At 50.6% G+C, this 14,096-nt stretch overlaps 1 protein-coding gene across 1 annotated transcript in view; it reads right to left on the bottom strand.

The window, feature by feature from the left end:
- The window catches only part of PLXNA4 (plexin A4), a 632,199-nt gene that overhangs the window by 321,315 nt on the left and 296,788 nt on the right, over positions 1-14,096 (bottom strand). The window contains exon 4 of the mRNA XM_054015834.1: positions 1,929-2,060. Coding sequence (XP_053871809.1) covers positions 1,929-2,060 — 132 coding nt within the window. The remainder of the gene's footprint in view (positions 1-1,928; positions 2,061-14,096) is intronic.

Genomic DNA, 14,096 nt, shown 5'->3' with positions numbered 1-14,096 from the left:
ACCGCACACAGCAACACTGCAGAACAGTTCAGGACAGGCCATGAAGAGGAATACTACCCCCAACTACAGCCGCCAGGGGATTTGGGGAGGCATGAAGGAATGACCTGAGTGGGAACCTAGCCCTGGCACTGGTGCTCACGCGCATGCTGTCACGTGATGCCAGGGAACGTTTAGGGATGGAGCTGAGTTTATAAAGCTGGCCATTAGCTGAGCATGCAACCCCCAACCAGACTTGGAAATGTCAGCCTACGTTGTTGGGCCCGTTTTCCCCCTTACTCTCGGGGAGAAATCTCCCCTCCGGTTTTGCACAGGCCTGAAGACACCAGGAGCACTTTGTGGGCACAACCCAGGCAGTTTATATGCAGCACAATTAATAGTATCCTGGGAATCTCTATGAAAAAACAAATACCCACCACAGCCACAGGAATTGCTCTCAGCCCCCACCCCTCTCTCTGCCCAGCCCTTGCAAATGCTAATTCAATTCAGCACCTGAAGTGCAAGATGTCATGAGCATATAGGGAACATCCTTACTAACAGGGTAGTTATGCTGTCATCAGCATGGCTGGCTGCCCTACAGATAGCATCAGGGATAGGCACTGGCTTATGTTGCTTTGAATGTTTCACCAAATCAGATCATATGTAAAATAAAAACACCCTGTGCTCTGTTGGCTACCCCCGATAGCTTGGCCACCCTCAGAGTTGTAAGACAGGAAAAGCGGTTTGATACAGTTGAGGGCCAGGACTCCTGGGTTCTATTCCCAGCCCTACCACCACCTAGTATCCCTAAACCGGCCACTTCACCTTGTTTAGCTCCAGTTTAGCCATGTGTCATATGGATCTGTCATGAGCTAGGTAGCACAGCTGGACAACATTTCAGCCACATTATCTTTGACTTTCTAAGTCTGACAAAAAATGAGAAAAACATCAATGAGACATGCAACCCATGTGATGCATCGTTAAACGACTACAACCCATAGTCAATGGGGACCACATCCTGAAAGAAATCTTTCCCAATCTCCCTCTTCTGGCCTTCAGACAACCTTTCCAAGCTCATCATCAGAAGCAAGCTTCCCAGAGATCATGACCCACCAACTCACCCTGCCAGAACAGATGTAAAACCTGTACACGTATCTCCATTGCTACCATGATCAATAACCCCCCACAACACACCTTTCAACATCCATGGGTCCTACCCATGCCTATTACAACATGAGATGTACCTCATTCAGTGCAGTAAATGCCGCAACAACAACTATGTGGGTGAAAGCAGGCAATCAATACACTCTCAAATAAACTCACACAGAAAAATGAGAAAAGACAAGAACACTATATCACCCGTGGGCGAACACATTTCATAAAGCGATCACTCTGTAGCTGACCTCTCAGTCCTCATTCTCCAAGGAACCCTGAACAACACCTTCAAAACATGAGCCCGGGAGCTTAAATTCATAACTTCACAAGACACTAAAAATCATGGACATAATAATGATACTGGATTTATGGCTTATTGCCACAATCTGTAACCCACTAACCTTCCCTTTTTGTCCTATGACTGCAGAGGTATTAACAGGCCACTGTACCTTGTATGGTCCCTTGAATAGGTGCTAACTACTTATGCTAAACAATCTGTTCAAGGCTGTATTTATCTGTGACCCTCTGAGCACCTTTCTCCGACCTGAAGAAGAGCTCTGTGTAGCTTGAAAGCTTGTCTCACCTTGTTTTCTAATATCCTGGAACCAACATGGCTACAATAACACTGCAAATATTGACAACATTTAAGTACAATATTTATATTTTCTAATTACATGGTAAAAATGATTAAGTTCTGAGATTTCCCCCACAGGACCGCTTCAGACATTTGGGTGCCAGTCGGCCAGCCACAGAGTAAAGGCTTTCAAAGCATCCCAAACAACCTGGGGGAGGCTTACCTGCTTCTCAGACATGATGTACAGGTGCTCATGATCCATTGAAAAGGCCATATCCCGTAATATGGGGCCGGTGTCCACCACCTGCACGATCTCGTACTCCAGGGCGCTATTGGTGGGGCCATCTACGCGGATCTGCAAAGCAAGGACAAATGGGGAGAGAGAACATGAGTGTCTTCCCTTCCTGGCACAGGGTTTGCAAGCCAATCAGTGGGCTATGAATTAGTAGCCCACTCCACCATGGAAACTTAGACCACTCCAGGGGCAGCTGCCATCACAGCCCAAACATTGCTAGTCTTGTTCCTTGCATTCTCAGCCAAAGGCTAATACTAGGAGCCAACCTTTGTCCAGGACATCCTGGAGGGATGGCTAATTTATGTAACAAGCAATGAGGATGGTCTTAGGTTCATTTCACCTCACACAATGTTCCCAGCTGTGGGGCTTGCATGGAGGAGCAGAGGTAAAGGTAAAATAATGCTTTAGTAAGTTTCCTATTGGGTGGATGGAACATCTCCATGTGAACGGATATTTCTCCTTTAGCCAGCAGGTGGCACTACAGGAAATTGCAGACATTGGGTTTCATGGGATAATCTATCCACACACACGATGTGCCTCCATCCCTACACACCGTCCAGGCCCCAAAGTGAGAGTACTGCACAGGAAAGGCAAGGACAGGGTTGCCCACGGACTCCTTCCCCGTGACGTAGTCCCCACTGGCAAATGAGGCACTGAGATAAGGCCCTGTAACACCACAGGGCTGTCATTTCAACGGCACATTGTGATTCAGATCCAGCTGCAAGCCCGCACCTGCTTAGAAACTCCTCCAGCAAACACACACACACAGCCCGCAGCCCTCTCCCGATATGCACACACCTACGCCCACTACCCACACACACCCACATACACCGTTCCCCAAACACACACTCCTGCAACATAGGATCACAGTCAGAACCATGCACACGACAGTGCCCCTGCCCACCCAAAGCCCAGTAAGTGCTTATCCAAACTGGAGAGGAGCTGGGACTGCACAGACCATGGGCTCCCAGGCACAAGGTTTAGCTCCAGGGCACTCTATTTGGATGGGCTTGTCTTGCATGCCTAGGTGCCCATGTTGGGCCCATCACCATAGCATCGGTGACGGACACTGAAGTGCCAGTGTCTTAAAAGGCCGAACGGAGACATAGCGACACGAGTCTTAACACAGACAGCATCCCGACCCAAACGTTATGATCTGACAAATTTATCTGGAGGGGGCGGGAGGTTTTAAAAGTGGCCACCTGGGGATGCAGATGAGTGAGGCTGGATGTGTGGGGCTAGATATTCGAGACCAAACCTCCCAAATAGCAAAACCACAGTGACCCTGTAATAACAGCAGCTTCTTAACTCAACCAATCTGCTGTGTGTGTGTTCAGTGTCAGAGCTGTTGGCTTCAGTCCCGTCACAATGTTCTCTCTGCAGGCCCAAAAGAACTATGGGAGGGACACCTGCACTCCTTTCCTCCTGCTGCATCATCAGCGTAGGATTGCCCTCTGGACAAACCCAGGGGGTTGCCCAGGTCTCATCTAGGGCATGTTCTGCAAACCCTTTGTTACTGGTGATGATGCCTGGGAATGCCAGCAATGCCTCTCTGCCATGTACATTGGCCAAACTGGACAGTCTCGACGCAAAAGAATAAATGGACACAAATCTGACGTCAGGAATCATAACATTCAAAAACCAGTAGAACACTTTAATCTCTCTGGTCACTCAATAACAGACCTAAAAGTGGCAATTCTTCAACAACAAAACTTCAAAAACAGACTCCAACGTGAAGCTGCAGAACTGGAATTAATTTGCAAGCTAGACACCATCAGATTAGGCCTGAATAAAGACTGGGAGTGGCTGGGTCATTACAAAACCTAAACTTAATTTCCCCAATACTGATTTCTCCCTACTGTTACTCACACCTTCTTGTCAACTGTCTGTAATGTGCCACTCTCTTAGCACTTCAAAAGTTTTTTCTCCTATTATACCTCTCCTGTATTTTTCACTCCAGGTATCTGATGAAGTGGGTTCTAGCCCACGAAAGCTTATGCCCAAATAACTTTGTTAGTCTCTAAGGTGCCACAAGGACTCCTCATTGTTTTTGCTGATATAGACTAACACGGCTACCCCTCTGAAACCTGGAAAGGAAAGAACTCCAATGGAGTTTGCAGGACTGTCAGATTAGAAAAGGTGTTCAGATACCATTATTATTTCTGTCAACATTTATATGGCCATAGGACCTAGAGGCCAACTAGGTGATGTCCCATGGTGCTGTACAAACACATTGAAAACGACAGTCCCGACCCCAAAGAGCTTGCAGTCTGAAAGGGGGTGAGACACTCAAGCGGGTGAGACAAACAAGTGGGTCAGGAGGGGAGCAAAGGGGGCAACAAAAACAAGAGGAGGCATGCAATTCACTCACAGCAATGGGTCCCACGCAAGAAGCTAGACAGATGCTTAGAAAGGAAGGGAGCTTTTTCCTTGCCACCGAGCGCATTTGATACAGAAATTACCCACCACAAACATGGCATCCTATGATGCTAGTCTCCTTTCAGAGTAGAATATCACTTACGATCTATAAAAACAACAAAGAGTCTGGTGGCACCTTAAAGACTAACAGATTTATTTATTTCAAATAAATCTGTTAGTCTTTAAGGTGCCACCAGACTCTTTGTTGTTTTTGTAGATACAGACTAACACGGCTACCCCCTGATACTTGACTTACGATCTATGGAGGTCACTGATTTTAGGAACATTGCAATTGCCATAATGGATCAAACCAACAGTCCATCTACTTCAGTCTTCTGTCTCTGACATGGGCTAAGCAGATGCTTCCGAGGAAGGTGCAAGAACCCCACAGTAGGCAGATGTGGGGTAATCTGCCCGCCACCCCCAAGAAGGTCTTAAACCCTGAAGCAGGAGGTTTTAGATCCCTCCCAACATAACGTTAACTACGATACCTCTGCATAGTCTTGCTATCCAGATAAATGTCTGATCCTTCTTTGAATATTATTAGTTTATTCTTGGCCTCAACAGCATCCGGTGGCAGTGAGTCTAATTCCTCATTGTGTGAAAAAAGCATTTGCTTTTATGTTTTGAATTTGCTGCCATTTGATTTCACAGAATCTTCCATTCTCCAGTAGCCAAAAGCTCTGGGACCTTTCGCCAGCCAAACCACCAAAGGGCTGGCATGCCTGAAAGCCCCAGCCACTGCTTCTCCCCTGCACGGTGACTCAGGAGGAGGAACGGGCTCTTCCTGGAAGGAGGGAAGGCAAAGCCCAAAGTGAATATGATGGTGGATGAATGAACAAAGGCTTGGTGCTCTGCACTCGTGTTCTCAATTTGCTGCTGACTAAAGCAGGCCGAGGGCTACCAGGACTTAATGATCCAGGTCAGTCACTTTCCAGCTCCCACGCTCTCTCTCAACTGAGTACAGAACAGGCCTTCTTCCCCTCTTCCTGCTTTCTCCTCTCACCCTAGAGGAAACAACAGGACACTGGCTCTTGACAATACTGAGAAACCAACCAGTTTCCTTCCCTTACACACAGGCTGTGAGCTTGTTTCTTTTAACTCAATCTTTCAGCCAGGAAAATCAATCACTGAGTCATTGTGTATTATAGGTGGGAATGGAGCAGAGCCCTGCTGTACCTGAGAGAAAGGCACAAGGAGAGACAGACACAGGAACGAGAGGACATGAACAGAGAGTAGAGATGGTCGGGCCATACAAACTGAACTCAGTCCTCAGGCAGCAAAGAATTCTTACCCCCATTTGACAGGTGGAGAAACTGAGGCACGGAGCAGTTAAAGGGCTTTCCCAAGATGACATAGCAAGTCAGTAGGGCATCGAAGTCAGGAATGCCTGGATCCCAGCCCTGTGCTCCACCCACCAGATCACACTCTGCCTTCAGGGAGAGCGAGAGAGTAGCGCTAACCATTGAGCAGACTGGAAGAGGCTCAAGAATTTGCAGCCACTTGGTCACCTTGACGGATCTGGTGACAGAGTCACTCTCAATAACTCCTACAGGAGGTGGTCAGATCACAGACTCCTGCACTGAACACTGTCTACTCCTTCTGTTATTTATTATTGTCTAGGGCCGGGGTTCTCACGACACATTTGTTGCTGGCTGCAGAGTGCAGCCACCAACTCTTGCTGGTGGCTGCTCTGAAAATTCTTCCAAGCTCGAGCCCTGCCACCCACCGGGGCTGAAGCCTGAACCCTGCCGCCCCCGGGACGGTGGGTCGGGAACTCACCAGCCACCTGAAGAGTCCCAGGGTCCTCCAGTGCCATGCACACTGGCCCCCCATGTCTCCAGAGGCGCTGCCCAGAGCCCCCGAGGAGGCTGTGCGGTCCAGGGCGCAGATCCCTGCCGGCAGCACCAGCAAACACCAAGGTGGCGCATCCAGGAGCAAGAACTGGGTGCTGCAGGGAGGGGCCGCTGCTTTCCTCCCCTGCCCCCCCATCTCCGCCCAGGAGGCTGCAAAAAAATCCACCAGTGGCCACATTTTAGAAACCCTGGTCTAGAGGAATTAGTTCATTGGCTCTCTTTCCGATTCACAGACAACTGTCTCCCTTACCTTCCCCTTGCACCCCATTCCCTGGCGGGAGCCCCTTTGCTAGAGGGAGATCACATGGACTCATTTTTTTGCTGGTGCGCAGTGGGGCCTCCCTGTGGACAAATGCAGGTACAGCATCCACAGGATTCTAGGGGGAGCCTTCCTCAGAGGGTGGTACGGGCAATGTGGTAGACGGTTTGGGGTGTGATGGGGGACAGCAGAAGGACGGAGTGCAGAAAAGGGTGGGGATCTAGGCTGTCTGCCCCACAAGGGGAAAAAACTTCCTAAAACCTTGGGCACCATGCGTTGGCTCAGAAACGACCACAGCCCAAAACGTGGCAAGAGCTTCCCAACGGGTAGACTCACCAGGAAGGACCTGTTCTGCCAGCTAGTCTAGCCTGTCCCCAGGGCCGGATTGTTCCCTACTGTGCATTCCTCCGTCCAGCCCACTTTCAAATGGCCCAACTGATAGAGCCTTCCACCTCCTCCCTTAGGAGACTATTCCTCAGTTCGGTCGATATCGCTGTCAGGAAGCACTTCCCGGTGCCGTTCCTGTCGCTCCGCTTCAAGTTCTACTCGCTTGCGTGATCCTAAATAACCTCTTCCCCCTCCATGGGGTTTCCGTCCTTCTGACACTCGCAGCTCCCCGTCTCGATCACTGGCCGGGCTAAACGAATTAGGAAACCCTATCAAGCAGCTACTTTGGTCATTGGTTTCCATCACTCTTAGCGGCTGCCGGGGTCAGGTGTGTGCACTGAGAGCTAAGCCAGCAATGACCACCTCCGGGCTCAGCAAGAGCCCTCATCCTGCGTTGGGCCCCATTAGAGAAGAAGCGCACCCAGGCGGAAGAGGCAGGCGGAGGAAACAGCAGGCTGGAGTAATCAATCCGTGCAGACGCAGTGCGTGGTCCCCAGAGAGCTCCCCCTGTATGTATGGGGCAGGTAAACAATTGCAGCGGCCTTGCCCCGGGAAAGCAGCGATACTAGGGGAGAAGCAAGAACGTGATTTCACAGCCACTGCTAACCTACTTAGCTGCAGAGTCATTCTTCTGCAGTTGCAGGGGGAGGAATGGAGGGATCAACCTTGTTCTACACACAAGCTAAGGTACAGAAACCAAACTGTCCCTAAAGTTCGGTACAAATGAAGATTCAGGAGGGGGGTTAGTACATCGGATCCACTTTTCCCTGGCTATGCGAGTTGGTCATTTCGTACGTGTAGCCCACGGATGACTGTGTTATCCAGCCCTGCCTGTGCAAGTCTGTTACGGCTCTCTGCCAGGAGCCTGGCTCTTTGTCGCTAGTTGCAGAGAGAGACTTGGGCTTTAAGCTCCAGAGAGCCCTGGTCTAATCCATTCTGCGTTGGCCAACGCGGCAGCTGTTGCGTCCTTGTTCTCTCCCCAGTGTTAAGAATAGGGGGTAACCAGGATGGCGCAGCTAGATTCCAAATAACCACGTTTATGAACTATGTACAAATATGCAAGATCTAGCTACGGACGTCCACTGCTGCTCTGGCAGGCCTCTGAGGGCTTCTGCAATAGAGGAAAGGGCGGCCCGATAGCAGGCTCCCAAACTGCTTAAAGGGATGTTACACAACAACACACTACAGCAACCATTGCATTTGCCCTTCCCTCTCAGTTCTGAGCATAACACTCACCTGGCTGGTTTCACCCTCTGTTTAGAGGCAGTGTCATTTCCTGATTTCCAGGCCCCAGCCCAACGCCAGCATGGTGAGGTTTCCGGCAAAGGGAATATTTAAAGGGAAAATAAAGAAGGAGCTCATCAAAATGGAAAACAATCCTCGCAATGAGATTTCTGCTCAGCACGGGGCCTACGGCAACCTCCCTCTGCTGTTCTGGGAGTGAAACCCCATTTGGGATTAGCTACCTGAGCCTGACAGTGGGCTGACGGCTTTGGCCTCCTGCCCAGGGAAGCATCAGATGTAAGGGCCGAAGCCACTGTGCCGGAGTGATACCAAGAGTGCTTGAAGGAGACTGGCCTGCGTCCAACTCAGCCACAGGCCTCCCGGTGCCAGTACCATCACTCTGTGAGCTCGCTGGGAACTAACAATGGCCTGCTAGGCCCCCTTCAGATCTGTGCAGGCAACTGGATCCAATGCCCAAGATTTGTGTTACAGATCAGCCTCCCTGCACCCCCAGAGCTGCAGTGGGTGTGCGGATGAGGGAGGCATGGAGCATTGATCCATTTCAAACCCACCACCCATAAACTGACTGATCCAAGGGGTCTCTGCTCACCCCTATGCTTAGGCGTAAAGAGAAAAGAGGATTTGGCAGGAGGATTCCCCATGGCTTTGGCCCGGCAGAGCGGCTGCTGGGGGAACCAGCAGCTGACGAGGATTAAAGAGAGACCGAACTGCGAGTTGGCCATTGTATAACAGGCGGTGTGGAGGGAGCCCTGCGGGTGAAGGCTGTACAACCCAATTGCCATCCCGATGTCATACAAGTGCTGGGGATGTGCCAATACACCGACAGGCACCATTTCCAGAGAGTTCTAATGAATGCTGAACTCAAATGGAACTCCCCTGCATATAGACCCACACACGCGACCCAACACCCCCAAACCTCGTACCTACCCAGTCATGCTCACCCCTACACTCAGCAAATACCCCCATACCTAATATGTGCACTCCTCTACCCAGTGGATACCCACACTCCCTCTACCAACACACACAAACCTGCAATCAGTGCGTACCCACACACACACCCACACCTGCAATCAGCATCAGTGCACCCTCACCTATGATCAGTGTGCACACGCAGTACACACTCACCTCTACACACGGTTTACAAACACACCTGGTACACACTGTGACAAAGTTCCTCCTCTATCTTGGTGGGTCCTGCGCTTATTGGGGGATTTTCTTGCCTCAGAGTTTCACCATGTGGATTGGGGAACAGCCCAGAGACCTTCCCCTCTGGGAGAACCCACAGTCCAGGTCAATTGGGAGGTTTGGGGGGAACCCAGGCCCACCCTCTACTCCAGGTTCCAGCCCAGGGCCCTGTGGACTGCAGCTGTCTATAGTGCCTCCTGTAACAGCCGCATGACAGCTACAACTCCCTGGGCTACTTCCCCATGGCCTCCTCCAAGCACCTTCCTTATTCTCACAACAGGACCTTCCTCCTGGTGTCTGATAACGCTTGTGCTCCTCAGTCCTCCAGCAGCTCACCCTCTCACTCTCAGCTCCTTGCGCCTCTTGCTCCCAGCTCCTCACACTCACACCACAAACTGAAGTGAGCTCCTTTTAAAACCCAGGTGCCCTGATTAGCCTGCCTTAATTGATTCTAGTAGCTTCTTCCTAATTGGCTCCAGGTGTCCTAATTAGCCTGCCTGCCTTAACTGGTTCTAGCAGGTTCCTGATTACTCTAGTGCAGCCCCTGCTCTGGTCACTCAGGGAACAGAAAACTACTCATCCAGTGACCAGTATATTTGCCCTCTACCAGACTCCTGTACCCCCACTGGTCTGGGTCTGTCACAACACACACCGCCCCTTACAAATGCATCCAACTCCAATGGCCGTATAGGCACCCGCTCACCTGCTCAACATGTACACAAACTCATCTACCTCCAGTACCACATCCCTACATCCAGTGCATGCCACACCTGATGTACACACACACAGCCATCCACCCAACATGTTACACCAGGCCATTCCACCCACCCCACACTAAGCCAATCTGGCAGTTGGAAAGGGCCCGGCCAGAATGACATTAATTCCGCTCCTTGGAAGACTATAGTCCTCGGGTTTTATTCCGCGAGGCGGGTTGCTATTAAAACGTCAGCATGACGCTTCACAGAGGTCAGCTATTGGGGGACCCGGCCTGGCAGCTGGCTGTTTGTTTGTTTGAACATTATCTGGGTCTGGCTATCTATTTGCAGCCATTGAAGTAGCAGATAATAAATATCCTCTCCCAGTAGCAAACAGATGCTTGCACTCAAGCGTTCTGGCTAGCATGGGCCTCAAAACGATCGCCTTAATGAGCAAACAATGCTATGAATCTTTAAAGATGCAGGCTCCCTCCTCTCCACCGCTCGCAGCCTCGGCCACGGCCAGCCCTGAAGGAGTTCTTGTGAAACACCCATGAGATCAGGAGGCTGAAAGAAGGAAGGAGCTTCCTTCGTTACGCTGGCACTCCGTAGCTTTATCTGAGCTGGTCCAACAGGGGCTGATGTGGGAGTTTGCGATTACGTGGCTGAGGTAGCAGGGTATGTGATGTGTGTCGACAAGGAAGAAATGGGCGTAACCCCAAAGGAGCGGTAGGAACTAGGAGGGAGGAGATAGGAAGAGAACGCTGATGAAACACAACTCACGCTAGGGGTAAAAAGCACACATTTTTAAGCACCCTAGTAAAGCACAAACACCCGCGTTTTGCACTGTGATAAACAGCGTTCTGCTATTGGATCAGATATAACACCACCAGGCTCTTACATAGCACTTTCCAGCCATAGATCTCAAAGTGCTTTACAATGAAGGGCAGTATCGTTATCCCCATTGTACAGATGGGGAAACTGCATCCCAGAGAGATGAACTGACTTGCTCAAAGTCACACAGCAGGCCAGTGCTGAGAACAGAACCCATGTCGACAGAATCCCAGTCTAGGGCTCTGTGCATTAGGACACACTCTTTTTTCAGGAGGGCGGGGAAGGGAGAAGAGGAGAAGTTTCTAGAAAAATAGCATCCTTGTCACTTGGTCCATCGATTCTGCCTGCGTTTTCTTCCCCGAAAGCCATCTCCCTTTGCTTGGGACATCACAGCCGGTTTCCCTGCATAACTTGATCCATTCATTCTTTAAATCATGTTTGTAACACGCTTTGAACTCCACTCTGCTCCACTGAAGCCCAGGGGAGTTTACTTACAGTGCTGCAGGCTGGAAACGTGCTGCTTTATTCCACTATAACGCAAACAGCATGGGGAGAAACACTCACTGCACAAGAAGTAAGGGGGGAGTGGAGCATGGCTCCAACCCATAATACGCTGAGTAACCCAGTTAACCCCTTGATGAGCACTTTACTACAGGGCATTTGGTGGGAGTACTATGATGTTGTTACTCCACTGACTGAATAGGCAGCCGACTAAGATCCTGGCTGAATGAGAGTCATTTTTAAAAAACAATCGGGGGCAGAGGAATGCAGAGTCGTGGCTGGATCAGCAAAGTTGCCCCCAAACAGCACGTCGCCCAACACTCTCCGGGCGGCATCAGCAGGCCTTTCGCTGATGAAGTTAAAGGAAATTCATCCGCCGCCCAGACGTTTCCAGGCCAGCACTCCAGCAGCTTCCACTCAGGTAGCACTAATGCTTGATTTTGGCCATGAAATTGCCCAATTTCCCAGGGGGGATGCCTAAGTGACCGGAATGAGGATTATGGGGCTGTATTTCAAAGCCGGCGGCCCGCAGGTCACCGGGATCAGCACAAGCAGCCTCCACCTGGCTGCACAGGGAAAAACAGAAACCCAAAGGCAACAGCCACATTTGAAAAGAAAAAGAAAATGAAAAGGGCCATGGGAAAGAGCAACCCTTATCTGAGTGCCAGCCCCCCTTGTTATCGCCAATTATTCGCAGTAGCCCCCTGCCCTTCACTGCACCCTTCACCCTTCTCAGCGCTCTTTGTAGGCACAACTGGGTTACGTTTCACAGCGCCCCTGCAAGGTTGCCAACTAGGGTGACCAGACAGCAAATATGAAAAATCGGGACAGGGGGTCGGGGGTAATAGGAACCTATATAAGAAAAAGACCCAAAAATCAGGACTGTCCCTATAAAATCAGGACATTTGGTCACCCTATTGCCAACGGCGGCAAATGAGGCAGAGAGAGGTCAGACGACTCATCCAAAGCTACTCAGAATTAGTGGATAGAGGCCAAGATTTAGTGATCCGGGGGGCCTCGCATTTTGGGGCGCCCAGGGTGAGACACCATAAAGGAGCCTGATTGTCCGACAGGACCGGGCCGCCCGCCCTCTGAAAATCGGGCCGCTTTTGGGTGTCTCGAGTTGGGCCTACCATAAACGGAGCCACCCGCAGCTCTTTCACAAGCGTTGGCCAGAGCCCAGTACAGCTGACAACCAGCTCTTGTGCTAAGCTCTAGGCCATACTCCCCCTCGTCCCCTATTTCTTATTGAAAACATCCTCCTTTCCCGCGATCAGATTAAGGCTTTGAAAGCTCTGTTTCCAAAAGGTCCACATCGCCTTGGAGCTCAGCACATTAATTCCGATCGCACTGAGTGGCGCCCGGCTGCAGCGTTACGGCTGCACCGGGGCCTCTCTAATACCTTATTGCTTTTCCAATATCAGTTCCTCCCTGTTTTATGAACCTAATGTCTCCCAGCAGACTCCGGCACCGCTGGCTACTGTTCCTGGTGTGGGGAGGGGGCAGAGAGACAGCAGACGGCGTATGATCTAATGACGGGATGTTATTATGATGATCTATTTCTGCTGTTCCATTGATTTTGGTTACATGATGTAGCTCTATCGATCTTGGCAAAGGGGGGAGCAGGCTGGCGACACCATCTTTTCCCCATTTTCCCTCTGTCTCGGCGCACGCTCACTGGCCAAACGAGCTGCTCTAATTTGTCTCATGTCCATTAACAGCTGATCAATTTAGAATAAAACTTTGCACTTTTATAGGCCTTTTTACCCACAGGTCTGAAAGTCCTCTCCAAGTGCTACTGAGTGAGGGGACAAGTCTCCCTCTCCAAGTCAGGTGAGCGTTGTTAGCCTCTTTTCCCAGATGGGGAAACTGAGGCACGGAGCAGTTCAGTGACTTGCCAAAAATCAGTGAAAAAGTCAAGAATGGCACCCAGATCTCCTGGTTCGCAACTTTATCTCTGAACCATGAAGCCAACCTGCCTTTTCTAGTTCTGTCCGGATAAGGTTTTGAGACTGTTGATCTGAGTGATGCCCATAAAGCCATGGGTGAGAGCTCAGGGTTCACCTGACAATCCACCACTGGACTTGGTCTTGTCAGAGTTTTGCATGGGAAGTTTCCACACCCAGGGGTTTTAAAGCCACTCCAGACACTTCTGTTTCAGTGACAGCTGCCACTCACACCAGGAGCGAGGTAAACCAGTCCAGGCAGAGTCAAAACCAACCCAAAACCAGGGCCAAACTGACCCCAAACCTTCACTTCAAACTTGCTGGCAGCCTAAGCCCTCACCTGAGACCAGGATTGACCCTGACCCTTCACCCCAACTGGAACGGACCCCAAAACTCCCCCCCCCCACTCACAAATGCCCACACCTCTGCAAAGGCTTGCACAACCACATACAACCTGCAAATGCATCCACAAACACATACACGCATCCTGCAGACTCCACAGTGCCCGCACACCCAAAGACCAACTCCACCACATCTCCTTGAGAGAGACGGACCCACCCCCCCAGAGGCATCCTGATGTTGCCTGCTGTACAATCACTAGCTATGGAGGCGAGGCTCCGGGCTTATGCATTTCGCCTGCAAGGACTAAACTTTACAGTCAATGTGATCAAATAATTTTAACAAATAATTCACAGCAGCGTTACCAGCGCCGGGGATGGTCAACTCCTCCCGGAGCATTTTCTGTGCAGCAAAACATCGGTTTTCAAGGA

This window comes from Malaclemys terrapin, chromosome 1 (assembly GCF_027887155.1).
Source record: "Malaclemys terrapin pileata isolate rMalTer1 chromosome 1, rMalTer1.hap1, whole genome shotgun sequence".
Classification (NCBI taxonomy): Eukaryota; Metazoa; Chordata; order Testudines; family Emydidae; genus Malaclemys; species Malaclemys terrapin.
The sequence above is the reverse complement of the archived record's forward strand: the minus strand, read 5'-3'. Positions and strand labels throughout refer to the sequence as shown.